The following is a 15,367-nucleotide window of genomic DNA, read 5'->3' as shown; positions in this document are numbered from 1 at the left end:
ATACGATCTGGGAGTAAATCTTAAATTTCTTGAAGGACTGTATTAGGTTAAATATTTTCCCTAGGGCCCAAGATATGAATTAAGAATCCATTTAATAAGCTTAAGAATGTAATGGTCAGAAAAAATAGTTACAGTGATCTAGTAAGCCATTTTCCTCATACTGTCTATTCTGTATATCTTTGGGAAATAATGTCACTCATTGTTTAGTAGATATATTTCAATCATTTCACTAACCAGCTTAGATTTATCAGTTTTTAAAAACTGCAATTAGGAATTGTGCCAGGAGGATGGCTTAAACTGCCAGTGGGAAGTTTGAGAAGTTGAGAATATTCTAACATGGAAAAGGGCCAAATCAAGGTTATTAGTCAGTTGATATACTCAGATTTCTCATGAATTCTTGTTCATAAGAATTCCTTAAAATCTCCTCTGAACAAATAAAAGCCATTCCAAATTGGGAAGTGAGTTTAAGGAATTTAGCTCTACTTCAAATAGCAGGTATATAATCTATAAAGATCCATCTCTTATCCCCATGTTCCTCCTAAGAGTAAAAGTACATTCATAGGGGCTTTTCATTTTGTGAAACAGGAGTGAGGAGATGGTTGTTTGGATTTATTTTAGAAAAGAAGGATAATTATGATACTATGGACAGTTAAAGCCATGTTCACATTGATTAAATACATTTTTTAAGTGCGTTTTATAATTTATTAGAATCCTAATAAGATGTATATAATGTGTTAATTTTATATTAATAATGATGACTGTCCTTTATTATGCACTTACTATGTGCCAGGAACTGAAAAACCTGCCACAAGGTAAAAAGTTCATTTATTTCATACAGGATCAATATCCTTTATTTACTGTGAAAGTTACTTTTTTTCTGTATAGAAACTGATGAAATCTGAACTTTCAACATCTGTTTTTAAGTTTTTCTAGGGTGGGAATCTATGCATATTTCATGGTTTAAATCTTTTGAGGAGAGAGAGAAACTTCTTTCCAGAAGATATTTTGAAATGTGTTTAAAATATCTATTTTTATGTTCAAACCAATTAAAGTAGACTTTTATAAAAATATACTTAAGTTTTTTCTCCAAGAATTACAAAAAAAACTAAAATTGCAATTCCAGCTGTTTAAATAGAGCATGGTCTATATTAATAGAAGTATTTTCATAGGCTTTAATTTGTAGAGAGTGACATACTTCTTTTTTTTTGAGAATAAACAAAGGTGAGAGGGTGAAAACTGTTGCTATAGTACTTTCTTTACACTTACAGATTTAATCCCTTAAAATATGCAGTCGAATAAACTATTATTACTTATGGCTTCAATTCTCCAATTTCTCTCTACAAACACATATTATGGGTAAATTGCCTAATTTCTGTGCCTCACTTTTTTTACTGGTAAAATGGTGATAATAGGGTTGCCGGGAACATTAAATGAATTAACAGCCATAGAGATTAGAACTGTGGCTGTTACCCTGTAAAAACTCTATAAATTTTCATTCTTATATTACTTTCAAAATAAAAGGGCTCACAGATTGCTCCTTAACTCTGGTCTTCATGACCTTAAATTGCATGTGTTTATTTTTATTTTTTTATAGCAGGTTTAAAAAGAGAGACGAAGTAGACATTTTGGTCCATTCAGACCTAGCAGGGAAGTGAGGTCAGGGGTATGTTCCAGGCCGCTCTGGCCTGCCCTGCTGCCGGTGTTTTTGGTGGCAGGAGGGAGGCAGTGGCTGGCATGGCAATATCTGAGGCGTGCAGTGTTAATACCACTTCAAAGGCAAGACTCCCTCCTATTTTTATCCTGGGTCAGCAGTCTGCCTATACAGTTGCCTCTTGAACAAAAGGTTCTGCCAGGTCTCCATGACACCTTTTAGGGCCACAGAGCCTCACACAGTAACAAGAATAATCACCATTTGTCTTGCTCCTTTTACTTGGCAGTCAATAATAAACACAATTTCGTCTCTGCTTGAAATTGTAACCAGCATTATTCCCATTTTACAACTAAGGAAAGTAACATCTGGAGAGATTGGATCCCCAATAGAATCACATGGGTCGTAAGAGGCAAAGGTAGGACTCCCAGGGCATTGTGACATTCAAGTTCATAATCTTTCCAATATTATGGAAATAATGCCTGCTTCCATTGTCATTTATAACTCTTACCCTTTCTCACAAAGGGATTTCCTACAAACATAAAATAAAACTTGTTAAGACATCTATTCTTTTAGAACCTAACATGTAATCTAAAATTAATCTGAGAGTTCTCTCTTACTCTGATGTATTTAAATATGGTTTTTTTTTCATGTATGAAACTATTGAAGCAACCTGCGGTTACTTGGCCCCTCTTCTATTCAAGTATAGGACTTACTAGTCTTGCTTCTCTGCCCTGTTTTTGGCAGGCAGAACAATACTGTGAGATTCTGCCTAAAAAATGGGCCCTCTCCTCTATTCTTAGATAAGAAAGTGCTGCAATGGAATATCCAAAAATCCCACTCGGTGGAAGAAAACTTGATGCTCACTTTAAGAGGGCAGGTCCTAGAGACTATGAAGCAGAGACTGTTTCATTAAGACACTAGAACAAAAATGATTTTAAAAGTTTCCTTTTCCTCCTGACTTCGGGTTTGATTGTATCTAAACCACTTCATGGTAACATTTTTCCTGCATTTAAAGACCTCTAGATAAAGAGATTCTGTATCTCTATGTAGAAAAATGTTGAACTGCTTCGACTGCCAAGAAGACTGTAATGGAAAACTCACTAGAGCTGGAAGTGACCCTAAGATCACTTAAGGCTGTCATTTCCTAACACCTGCTTGCAGTCTTAGGTAAAAAGGTAAAGCAATTTACAGCTTTCTCGTCTCTAATTGCAGTCTCTGTTATCTTTTTCTTCTTGGGCCTTTGTCTTTCAATTTATGCATAATTTGGTGAGATTTTTCTTATTTGGGGAATCAAGCAGTTTTAAACCCTCAATCTTTACTGTCCTGAATGCAAATCATTTATTTGCAATTTAACGTCTTCCACCTGTTTAAGAAAAATTGATTTGTGCATAGATATCGATTAATACTCTCTGTATGGGCTAACAGGGCTTGGAGTGAGTATTGATGTGTGCATGTTTGGGGTGGTAATGATGAGTCTATTCGTGAGACCCTTGCCACATGTAACTGACATGTGAGAAGGGCTAAATCTTTGTGGGTATGTCACCACAAAGTTGGGTGAAGATCAGTTTTCTACTTATGGCCGTCTGGTAACAGAAACCCATTCATTCAGCAAACACCTCCTAAGCAACCTTCTGTTCTGCTGCCAGGTGCTTGTCCTACATGCTGGGGATGTCTTAGTGAACAAAACAAAACCCTTACCCTTGAATGGAGATTAACTTCGCATGGGGAGAGGCAGATGCACAGACAGAATAATAAAATGTTTATGATGTAGATGGTCATGAGCTAAGGGAAGAGACAGAGCATGGATGGGAAATGGGGATCTGTGAGGGATGACAGGAATGGCCAAATAGAGTGGTTATGTGATATTTAAGCAAGGCCTGAAGGAAATGAGGTAGGGAGTCATGCTGATATCTGGGGTATTGTGTTTCAGGGAGAGAAATCACCGAGTTTACAGGTCCTGATTGTGTTTCAGGTAGAGGAATCACCGAGTTTACAGGTCCTGAGGCATGAGTGTGCCTGGCATGTTCAGAGATTAGGAAAGAGGCCAGTGTGGCTGGGGCAAAGGTAGAAGGATGGAGCAGTAGGAGATGAGATCAGAGATATAAGGAAGGACCAGCCAGCAGATTTTGTAGGGCTTTGTAAGTCATTGAAAAGACTACGGCTTTTCTGGTTTTGCAATGAGGAACCATTGGAGAGTTTTACATAGAGGATTGAGTGACACAAGCTGATTTAAGATAATTCTGACCGCCATGTTGAGAATAGACTAAAGGGAGAGTGGGTGGAAGCAGAGAAACTGATTATGGGTCTATCGTAATAATCCAGACAAGACATTGGAAGTGGTGAGAAATGGGTGGATATCAGATGTAATTTATGTCAGTGCTGACAGAATTTGCTGACACATCAGGTGTGGACAGCATGTGGAGTCAAGAATGCCGCCAAAGTTTTTGACCTGAATAACTAGAAAAACGGAGGGTGTGTTGGCTTCCCACATGTTTTCTTCTCTCTATGTGCCCCTTCATGGACTGCTACTTTTTAGAAATTCTAATCAACCATTAAAAAGGTGAAAGATATACATTTTGTTCCTTTTTTTTTTTTTTAGCCCTCTGGAATCTGCTTATGATAAAGTATATATTTCCGATGAATATTTACTAATCATGCATTTAAGAGAGAAAAGAGACAAAGGAGTTAAAATAATATTTGTTTGTGGGAGACTCTTTTTCTGCTGCACCTGAGTAAGCAGGATTGTCCCCAATAGAGTTTTTTAGCTTTCAAAGAAATAATTTGAACTTCAAAACATATATATCATTAAAATTCTTTGGCTTCTAAGACTTTTTTACATTGCTTTAGAATTCGCCTCTTTGTCCTAAGCAAACCTTATTGGTTTTTTTTTTCTTAATGTCAAGTGTTCCCTGCCAGTTAATTTTGTTACTAGACAGTTTAACAAGGAAGCTAATTAAGCTGCTTCATTAACAAGTTATGTGGATAAATCCATATTTAATTGACATGAAGAGATGGCTTATGTTAAGCTGAGAAAGGCCCTCAGCCACTCTGGACATTTCCTCTGAATTCAGTGCCCTCACCTGGGCACAGAGGCAGAGAATCTAAGTGGCACATATCATGTTCCCTAAACACTGGTCACCTGGTTGTTGTGACAAATGATAAGATGCCAGTATTAATCAATCCAAATGTAATCAAAATTCAAATGACCCTTCCAAAATACCTGATAAAATCTCATTCCATTTAGTTTACTTAGATTTGAATATTTTTCTTAAAGATGTTTTCTCAAAACAATCGCATTGCAAGTATAATTGAATAGGAGATTTCAAGAACACTGGTATAATACTGGGTTCAAATCCCTGCTCCAGCTCTCTCTCTTTCCACTCTTGAGGAAGTTACTTAATCTCTTTAAAGTCTCCTTGTTCTCATCTGGAAAATAGGGATAATAGAAGTATCTACTTCATGGGATTGTTATGAGGATTATATGAAACCCTCCATGTAAAGTAATCAGCCTCGCTGCCTATCTAACAAGTGATCTATTAATGTTGGCTATAAGTAAAGGTGTAAGGAAATGCCCCCTTAGTGTTTAGCTGTTTTGTTGGAATATATAACACTAGGTGATCATGAGGTCAATGTGAAACTTTGCAGCTTTTATTGCATATTGGACTGGCTGGAGATTGACATGTACTCTCATGGGTTCATCACTTATTCTCTAAATGACATACAGACTGAATGTTCCATGTGCCATATTAACTTTGCCATCTGCCAGATAACGCCGTCCTTCAATCAGTTTGGATCGTGTCTGCACTCAGCGTGAGGGTTTGTTTCTGGTGTTCGTGTTTTCATATATACATCCACGTAGGAAGACCAAGATACTGTATATGTGTTAGCCTTGCTTAACAAAACCTGAGGGAATGAACACCATCAACATTATTTGTCCTTGGTTTGCAAATGAAGAATAGCAACAGGTGTTCAAATGTGTTTCAAGAGGGTGGCAGAGACTGGGCACATATACAGGGATGACTGTGTAGAAGTGGAAGCAGATGTACGCTACGTAGCCAGGATGACCGGGCTAAGGTTGGGGGAGGCCAAGTAGGATTCAGCGCATGGCAGAAGCTTCAGGACTGAGATGCCCTGATAGCAGATGAACTGCCTTCCCCAGAGCTGGGCCTGAGTGAGGTAGAAGGTTTCAACCCTTCAGACTGTTTCAAGTTATTAGAGAAATTTATTGAAATTAATTAGTAGAGAAAACGCCTTCTATTTTTTTAACCTTCATTCTATTTTTAGTCTATATTTCATTTTAAAAAGGAAAACAAGAGAACTTTGTGTTCTACTGAAAGCGGTAATGTTTTATAGCCGGATGTTAAAGTTGAAGTTTCACCCCAGGCCCAGATATAAGAGAAAGTGAGATTCCAAATTAAACTTCAGACTTTACAAAGAAATGATAGTAAATTACTTCAGCTCTTGAACCCTCAGCCAGATCCAGGTTATTAAATAAGTCAGAGTTTGGCAAGGAGAGCGGTCTTTGTAAGGAGGAATTTGGAGTGCAGTCAGGACTGGTATGAGTGTTTCAAGGAGCCCTGAGCCCCTACTTCAAGCCAAGGGAGAGAAGAGTTTTGAGGTGCCTTCTTAGAGTTCTTGATGTGAGATCTTGCTTGGGAATGGCGGCTGGGGGCAGAGAGTGGGGTCTGACTCTCTCCCTGGAAATTCTGGAGGGTAACAGACAGATTAACAAACTGTTCAGGCAAGGAGCCGGGAAATTTGCTGCCATCTCCCTGCCCCAACCAAAGGGCGAGTGTTCTCCTTGGACCAAAGGCTGTCTATGACAAGGGAGAGTTGGATACAATCATCGTGGGGTCTCTCCAAGAGGAAAAAACAGACCCTAGCAACTATAAACCGTACATAGATGACAGATTCCGAAGGGAGTGCACAAGTCATCCCCTGGAAAAGGGATGAATTGGTGGGAATCAAGGACTGCAGGCTCTTAATATTAACAGTGATAGGAGCCTTCAAATATCCCAAGCAAGTGTCCCTCTGACTGAGAAGCCAGAATATGTTTCCAAATCAAGAAAAAACTCTCTGTTGCTCTCTATTCTTCTGTAGCCTTGCAGTCAGCCAAAAGTCACAAGGAGCTGACCACAACTCTTCCCCTGAAAGAAGGTTTCTCCAAAACAGGCTCCAGCTGGATAGGGGAGAAAGTGCTGCTTGTCATCACAAGGGATGGAGCATTTTATTTCAAAATAAGATGGGTGTGTGCAGCTTAAGGTGACCCCAGAACTCTCCCTACTTAGGAGGAGCAAAATGCCACAGGACCTGCTAAGTGTTTATTCATTGGCAGTAGGAAAGTTTCTCTCATTAAATAAATTTTAAAGGAGTAGTATGAGACAGATGACTGTCACACACGATGCCAGTTCCACACGTTGGTTACAGTTAAGCTTGCCTATTGAAATTTTAAGTTCCTTTGTTAATACCACCTGGGCTGGAAACTGCAAACCAGGATCTAATCCATGTTTGCTAGGATTCTACCATCAGGATTCAGAGTCCGAAATAGAAGAAGCACCTCTGTTATTTTCAGGTCCCTTTGGTCATTTCTGGCTCAGGGTATATTATGTGGCTTCATTTAGCCTGCCAAGCAGAGAACAGCATGAGCTTTGGGACAGAGAATGACACAAGGAAATAGCACCAAAGAACAAGATGTGAAAATTGCTAGGGGAAATACGTTAAAATTAGGGGTTTGGGTGCAGAGACAGACTAGAGGCCTGCAATACTTTTGGCACAAATAGGAACAACAATTTACATAAAGAATGATTTATTTATACCATGATTGTGTCTCTAACCTAAATTAATTTATAATTTTTCCTCTATTGTTAGCACTTGAAGGAACATGAAGGCATATTTGCTAGTCTGAGGAATATGTAGACTAGCAATAGACATTTTTTTTTCATTTAGGTAATTCTTCTATTTTCTCACAGCCAATATTGCTACTATATTTGGCATGTGTGTAGTCTATGTGAGTTTTTGTTGTTGTTGTTGTTGTTTTAACTTCAACGCTATTTTTAATTTCTCTTCTGGAAGCCTTGACTTACTCTTTCAATATCATGCTTCAAGTTTCTGTTTTGCTCCCCTCAAAGTCATCTTTTTATATTTATATTTCAGCCGAAGGAAACTCTGATCACGTTGTTATTAGGGGGAGCGTATCATTCAGCAGTGTTTTGAACTTTCTACTTTCCCTTAAGTTTTGGTTCTTCAAAGATTTTCAAATTAAGTGGATAGGAGGGAAATCAGAAAAATGTCTCTGTTTCCTCAAGTGTTTTCAATGTCTTGTCACTGAAGTGTACACGTTCACATAGTACTTAATCTTTCCAAGTGTATTCAAAATTATTTCTTTTTCCAGTTATTAGCCAGTGCTATTAGTTATCTATATACATGTATTCAGGACCCTCTCCTGTATTTCTTTGGAGTCTTGGATACTTTGACTGCCATCCCTTCAGCTCCATTGTTTTTAAGACCTAAAGCAGGCCCTTGGGCGCTGCATCTGATCACAGACCACATGAAGGCAGATCTGGGATCTGAAAACTGTTCCACTGGTTCTGTGCACCCATGTTTCCTCTCCCTATCATAGATAAGAACAAAAGGGAGACATAGACACATATTCTGGGAGAAAAGAGCTAAATTCCTCTTTTTCATACTGAACCTTCATTTAGAAAATACGTATTTTTTCTGCCAAAACAGGTGATGGGTTCTTCTCTGAGCTGGGCTTCTATGACTGACTAACTTGTCACTATACTGCAAAACTAAAAGCACTACTGGATCGTTTGCTTCTGCAGGACAGGACCTTTCACTGAATCGTGTTTGTATTGTTAGTACATAGCAGAGTACCTGGAAATAGTAGGTGCTCAGTACTTTTTTTTTGTTTGTTTGTTAAATGAAGAATGAAACCAGCACATAGATAATGTGAAATGGAAACTAAGACCTTAAATGGTGACTAAATGTCAGGCTTTTTTTTCCGCCTCTGACTGTATAATGAGAACTTGTTACTAGTTTGAGAAAAATTAAATGAATGAAAATAAGTTTTTATTAGGATTCAATCAATATTATTCAAGTTTTAATAATTAAAAAAAAAAGAAGCAAGATCCACCATATGAACTGCTTTATTCATCAGGAATGAGCCATCCACACTCTTTGTAAATGTCTGATGGAAAAAACAAAGCATTTGACTCTGAAGTATTTCACCCAACTCCAGGTGTTACTATTCACTTTAAGAGCTTAAGAAATTAAAGCTGTTGGAACTATTTATGAAATTCGAACACACTATTAAGCCTTTTGTTCAAGAACACAATGTGTGATCCTTTCAAAGTTGATTCATTTCCTCTAGGTGTACCTTTACTACTTTTTGCCAGGAGTTTTTTCTAAGAGAGTCTGCTGTGAATGGGAACTTGTGAGGAAATAATGTAGACAACTACTCACCACACTCCCTGGAAATGCAGAAGGGATAACAGAAGAAACTACATCAGCTTTCAATAAATTATATTGCTGTATATTAGACAAGCAGAATATTTAGCATCTACAGGAGAATGTTACAGGGACACAAATTCTCAAAGAAACAAAGGCTGTAACACACATAAAAGGAAGCAAAACTCACTGGAAACAGGATTGTTTCCCCTTAGAGACACAGGTAATACACCACACTTAGAAAATAAAAATCCATGTGATCTTCACCAATAGACATTTTGACCGGAAAAAGGACCTAAACGCCATCCATGCCATAATACCAGTCATGTTAATTACATCAAAGGAGTTCTTTTTTTATGTGCTCCACTCAGCGGACCAAAATGAGACCATAGATTAAAAAATCACTTAGGGAAAGTAAAAAAATTCATGGTCTGTTTCTGATCATTTTAATATATTTTGTACCAGGGAAACAGGATTAGAATCCAGCTGGGCTGTGGATGAGGACAGGAAAGTGTGGAGGGTGGATACAAGTAAGGGGAGATCCCCTCCTTGGGGGTTAGGCCTAAGAAAAAGGGTAGCAACTGGAGCCATGGGTCAGAGGGGGAGAGCATTTAGGATGTCCTAAGTCAGGACCAAATGGCAGCCTACAGGCTGTTCTGGCTCTAGTCTAAGCTTGTCAGAGTTTACCAACTTCTGATCTGTTGCAGTACTTGGTGAAGGTGCCATGAGCACGCTTTACTCTGGAATGACAGGAATCTGCAAAAACTGACATGAATATGTTAACATTTTCATTGTTCCTAGGAGAGTGGACGCTCACTTTCTCTTCCCGGAAGACCAGTTCCACCGACCATCTCTACAACATCACGTTGGGTGTACCAGCCTGCTTACAGCTACTCTAGCAAACCAATGGATGGGTTTAAGAAAGCAAACAAGAGACTAACTCCTTGGGAAGCAGCAGCAAAATCTCCTCTTGGTCTAGTGGATGATGCCTTCGGACCCAGAAACATCCAGGAATCCATTGTGGCAAATGTAGTTTCAGCAGCTCAGAGGAAGGTGCTTGCAGGCTCCCCCGAGGATTGGAAAGAGAGAGTCTCCTATGTGCCTCAAGCCCGCAAGGCTAACATGAGCTCATTTGGCAGGCAAGAGTATGGTGTAGCATCCCTACCCAGTCATAGCATGTTCCCTACCTCCCAATACGGTTCACAGTTGGCATATGCATATTATAGGCAGCCTTCCAGAAATGATTCTGAAATAATGTCCATGGAGACCAGGTCTGAATATTGCCTGTCAATGAGTGATTGCAACTATAACCCACACCCATGGGGATGGAGACGCCAAACATGAACGTTAGAAGAACCTGCTTGTAAGTCACTTATAATCAACCAAGTCTCCTTGCAGGGTTTTGGGCTTTTCTAATACATTCACTTTTTTCTTTTTTTTTTTTTGCATGGGCAGGCACCAGCAATTGAACCCGGGTCTCCAGCATGGCAGGCGAGAACTCTGCCTCCTGAGCCACCGTGGCCCACCCTTTTCTAGTATACATTCACTTTTGATCTTGGCTTGTCCTCATAGGTCACTTATCTGAGTGTGTCTGTGTGTATATGTGTGTGTACACACATGAGTGTGGATCACTTCCTTGTCCTCTCAAACACAGATAATTTCTTTGAAGAAAAAATTCATTTTCTGCATTGATGTGCTGGCACTAATGTGTGATTCATAATCTTAGGTCCACTTTAATGAGGTAGTCTAGGCAACTAAACTCTACTCTATTAAGATGAAACTAAGTATTTTCTTTGATGTGCCTTAGTCCAGGAAGGAAGTGATAAAATACAGTGTACTAATTTTCACTGGTGGTAATAACAAGAGAATATAAAAATGAAGAAATTTTCAACAACAGCATGCCGGTAAATAATGACATATAGAAAAGGGTTTCCTTGGTGTCATTTTAAGTATCTGAAAAGTTTTTTAAAACCCCAATAAAATTCAGATTTCTTTTTTTTTTTTTTTTAGAACTTGACATAGGTTCTCAGAAAGCAATAAGTTAGAGTAAAATAACTATACATTTCAGAAGGATTTTTGAGGTAAATGGTGTAATGTATGGGGAATAGAAAGATTTAAGTATTGGATTTATTTCTAATCTCTTTAAAGTCAGCAGTTTAAAGCAGGAATAGCCGCTGGGTTCAGGTCTTCTCAGACAAATGAGAAGATCAGATTATTTAATCTCTTAGATCCTTACCTGCTCTAGTATCCTGAGATTCTCTCATTAATAGAACGATGTTTGATGTGTTGTAAATGTTTGTTGCTCATCGTATAAATAGCAGATTAGGTCAGGGGTGGATTAGGTAACTGGTGTCACTTCATGTATCAGGAAAGACCCCAAAAGAAATTGTTTGGTGACAGGTTTTGTGTTACGTGTTCTGTGGAATGAGGGATGATGTGAAGGAGAAAACTACGAATGGATCCAAGGAAGTGGTGGATGGCTGTGTTTGTTATGCAACTGTAAGTCATGACTGCTTATTTAGCTATAGAGAACATGCCACAGAAGCCTATGCATCCATTTGTGCTTCCTTAGAAAGGGTCATTAGAATGTTCAAAGGAATTTAAGCAGCTGCTTCATCAGTCCCATGAGCCATGCCTTGTGAGCATGATCCTGCAACGATGAGGTCAAATGCAGCTCTGTGCTCCTCACTGCCATGCCCACAAGATGTTCAACAAAAGGGAATTCAAAGTATTTTCCAACATAGGCAAGTATACTGAATCTTTTTAAATTAAAAAAAAAAATCTGGACTGTTTAAAGTTTTCCTTTTAAAATTGTGGTTATTTTGCTTTGTTTTACTTTTTAACTCTTGAATTTATTATGAAGATCCCTTAGAATAAAATGCCAAGGTACAAGTGACCCCCCCTGCCATCTTGAAAGTAAAATATCAAAAAGTTGAAGATACCAAATTAAGTTCTGTTACTGATGGAACTGCCCAGATCATTTGTTCAGTTATGGAGAAAAGAAAAGATGAATATTTTTTAAAGTGATATTGTTAAATTATCTTAAGTTGATATTATAGTAATTCTCTCCAATTATGAAATAGAATCATTTATTCCTAGAAGTTTCTAATGAATCTTAAAAAATAATGTCTGTTATGTTATTAAGTCTGTCAGAAAATTCTTAGGGCTCCCCCCTGTAAAATTCTTATATGCGTCAAAATTTATTATAGTGGTTGAATCATTCTGGATTTGAGTGTCTTAAGGGAATTTAGCAGATTTGGCATCAAGGGATCATCTTCTATTTTGTTACTTTGTTTTATAAGTGCTGAGTTACTTTCATCAGTTATATACATTATGTTATTCACCAAAAACTTTCACTGGACTCAAATTAGAAAGAAGCAGACATTTTAAATTTAAATGCTGTCATTATAAAACGGGCTTCTCCCTCTTTGCATGTACTAAAACAAAATCATTATTTGCATTAAGCTATCTGAATTTATTCTGGATATCAAGAAATAAAACAAAATGTGGCCAGAGAGTCATGCGTTTTTCACTCACAAGGAAATTAAAAAATAAAAGTATATTTTTATTGGAAGTCAATATTTCAGGATGTCATACTTTACAGATATAATTCTGAAAAGCAAACGTGCCCTTGTCAAATCTTTATGAAATGCATTATGGGTATTTAACTCTAACCTGTTTGGAAATAAATAAATTAGATAGCTTACGTTCAAGTTCATGTTTGAGATAGGACACCTGCCATCGTGAAATCTGATTCTTGTGGATGAGAAGTTGTAGATAACCATTGTTCTCACAAAAATAAAATGAGTTGTTCTCATATTCTTAATAATAGCACGTTTATGAAAGAGCTATTGCTTTGTAAAAACATACCACATTTGTTGTAAGAAATTTTTCTACTAGATGCAGCTGCATGGGTAGGAAGAGTTCCTGATTCATTGTGGATTAATAAAGCTCTCACTAAAAGTCCAGTATGCCAGTCATAGGGATACTAGTTAGTACCTGGCCTGCACCTTGAGTACAAATATCAACATCACTGCATGCAAATGAAGTATCCACTATTAGGGTGCTTGTATTTTGAAATTCATAAATTCTGTCTTTTGAGTTTTATAAATGCATAGATTCTATTCTATTTATCTCTGAATATATTGCTTTTATGTTTTGGTACCATCACTCACATCAGAAAGGACTACCCTATTAGGTCTCCAGCACATATATGTATTAATGAATTGAAATTTTGGATAAAAATGCTTATCTTTTATAATTAGTGAGCAGTTGCAGAAATGCTTGTTTTTTAAGATAAGGTACATTTACATTTGGTTTCTAGTCAAAGTAGAAGTGTCTACACTGTCCACACTTTTCTATTAAATTAAAGAAAAGACCAGCTTCTCTGGTCAATTAGTTTGACATTTCCACCTCAGATATCCCATAATACTGTTTTTGAAAGATGCATACTAAAAGTTGAAATTGTATTAGTAATAAAGTAACTTGAAAATCAGTTTAAAGAGTCATTGATTTTTTTCTTTATAAAATTGATTTTGAATTAATTATTGCCCTAAAGAAGATTGAATCATATCTAGTACATATTTTTAAATCTATATTCTATAATATCAGTTTCTAGACGATTAAAAAAATTCATACTGAATGGCAACAATTTAAGTGTAACATTTGAAAACACTTTTTTTATACTTACTGAAAATATGATCTTGTCACGTGCAAGTTAAGAAGTTCGGGATCCAAACATATTTCAGTATTCTTTTTTTTTTTTTTTTTTGCATGGGTGCAGGCACCAGGAATCAAACCCGAGTCTCTGGCATGGCAGGTGAGAACTCTGCCACTGAGCCACAGTGGCCCACCCTCAATATTATTCTTAACAAATTCTTTCCATTATTGTATACTGAAAATCAGCTCTCAGCACGAGCACAGCCAATGGCAACATGACTTGACAACATGTTGAATGAATTTCTGAAATCCCTCTGGACTCTCCCTCTAAAATGCTATGTTTGATGTTCCAGCCCCTTCTATTACTTGTCCTTTTTAGGCTGCCCTGGACTGACCTCTGCTAAACCAAAACCTTCATTAGCATAAGACATGTTTAAGTGAAGCATTTGAAAGCTGACTAGCTCTAGCTGGAGAATATTAACTATCAGTGTACTATGAGCTCCATGGTCAACTGATAGATTATCTCATCGAAATAACAGCACTTTGACACTTTTTTTAAAGAAAATCTGAATCAAATGGCTGTCTTGGCATTCTGATGAAAAAGATTTCTTTAAAGGACTAGCACTTAAAAACAAATTTCAAGTAAGAGGACTGTTTCAAAGAATGTAGTGACTTAAGAGACAGTTGTGCTAGACTGTCTTAAGATGCTAATGCTATATAAATTGCACCTTTACTCTGAGGAATTTCTAGTGCTTAGCAAACTATAAATTTCGAAATACACTAAGAGGTAAGTTGTGTCATCTCTGGAGCCAATAGGCAGACTGCTTCAAGGAGCTTCAATTCCCTGGCTAGGTCACCCAGGAAGACAGAAACCAATATGCTCAGAGACCAGCTAATGGTTCCCTAGTCCACATAACAGAAATATCTAGTACAAAGTTATCCCCATTCTGCATGAGTTTTGGAAAATCACTGTAATAGTAACTTCTCAAATTTAATAGAGTAGCATTTTTCGCAAGGAGGCCCTTCAATGTTTACAGCCTTGTGACACTTGAAGAGGAAATGCCTCTAAAGGATCAATGGCTGAGATGTTTTTTTAAAGTTGTAGAAAAAAATTTTACTATGTTGTATCTCCCTTCTCCTTGACGTTTCTGCTTGTATAAAATTTCCTCCACTCCCACCTCCCCCTAAAAGGAAAACTCTTCACTCAACTCTTCAACACTTTGATATTTACATGTTTTAGTTGAGGGTCTGAAAAGGCCTCAAAACCGCCTCCCCATGATGAATTGGATAAATGTGATGTTTGCTCTAAATTACCAAATAAATTGCAACAAGGTGTAGGTGGGCAATGGCACAGTCTTATTTATGCCCAAATTTCCCCGGAAAAGTCCTGCCTAATGGTTATGAACAAATAGTGGTAGAGATAGGATGTCCTACTTAGCCTTTCTTTAACACTACCTTTCCTAGTAAAAATTATTCAATTAGACAATTAAGCGATCCATGCATTATTGAGGGATATTTGTTCAGCAGAGGTATTACACATGAGGAAGGAACACTGCTTCTGTCTTCCTCTCGGATGGCGTACACGCTTTGAAGCAGCATAGCAAGCCA

The 15,367-nt window shown here is 37.6% G+C and overlaps 1 protein-coding gene across 2 annotated transcripts in view; it reads left to right on the top strand.

The window, feature by feature from the left end:
* The window catches only part of SYNPO2 (synaptopodin 2), a 200,522-nt gene extending 186,927 nt beyond the window's left edge, over positions 1–13,595 (top strand). Inside the window, exons 5-6 of one of the 2 annotated variants that reach the window (XM_077142440.1) lie at positions 9,902–10,463; positions 10,556–13,595. In XM_077142440.1, coding sequence (XP_076998555.1) covers positions 9,902–10,444 — 543 coding nt within the window. In that variant the 3' untranslated portion in view covers positions 10,445–10,463; positions 10,556–13,595. Of the gene's footprint in view, positions 1–9,901 lie in introns of both variants that reach the window. The other variant, XM_077142439.1, reaches the window with a different exon arrangement.
* Positions 13,596–15,367: the final 1,772 nt, after the last annotated feature.

The sequence above is a fragment of the Tamandua tetradactyla genome, chromosome 24, assembly GCF_023851605.1.
Source record: "Tamandua tetradactyla isolate mTamTet1 chromosome 24, mTamTet1.pri, whole genome shotgun sequence".
Lineage (NCBI taxonomy): Eukaryota > Metazoa > Chordata > Mammalia > Pilosa > Myrmecophagidae > Tamandua > Tamandua tetradactyla.
This window is presented reverse-complemented; position numbering and strand designations above follow the sequence as displayed.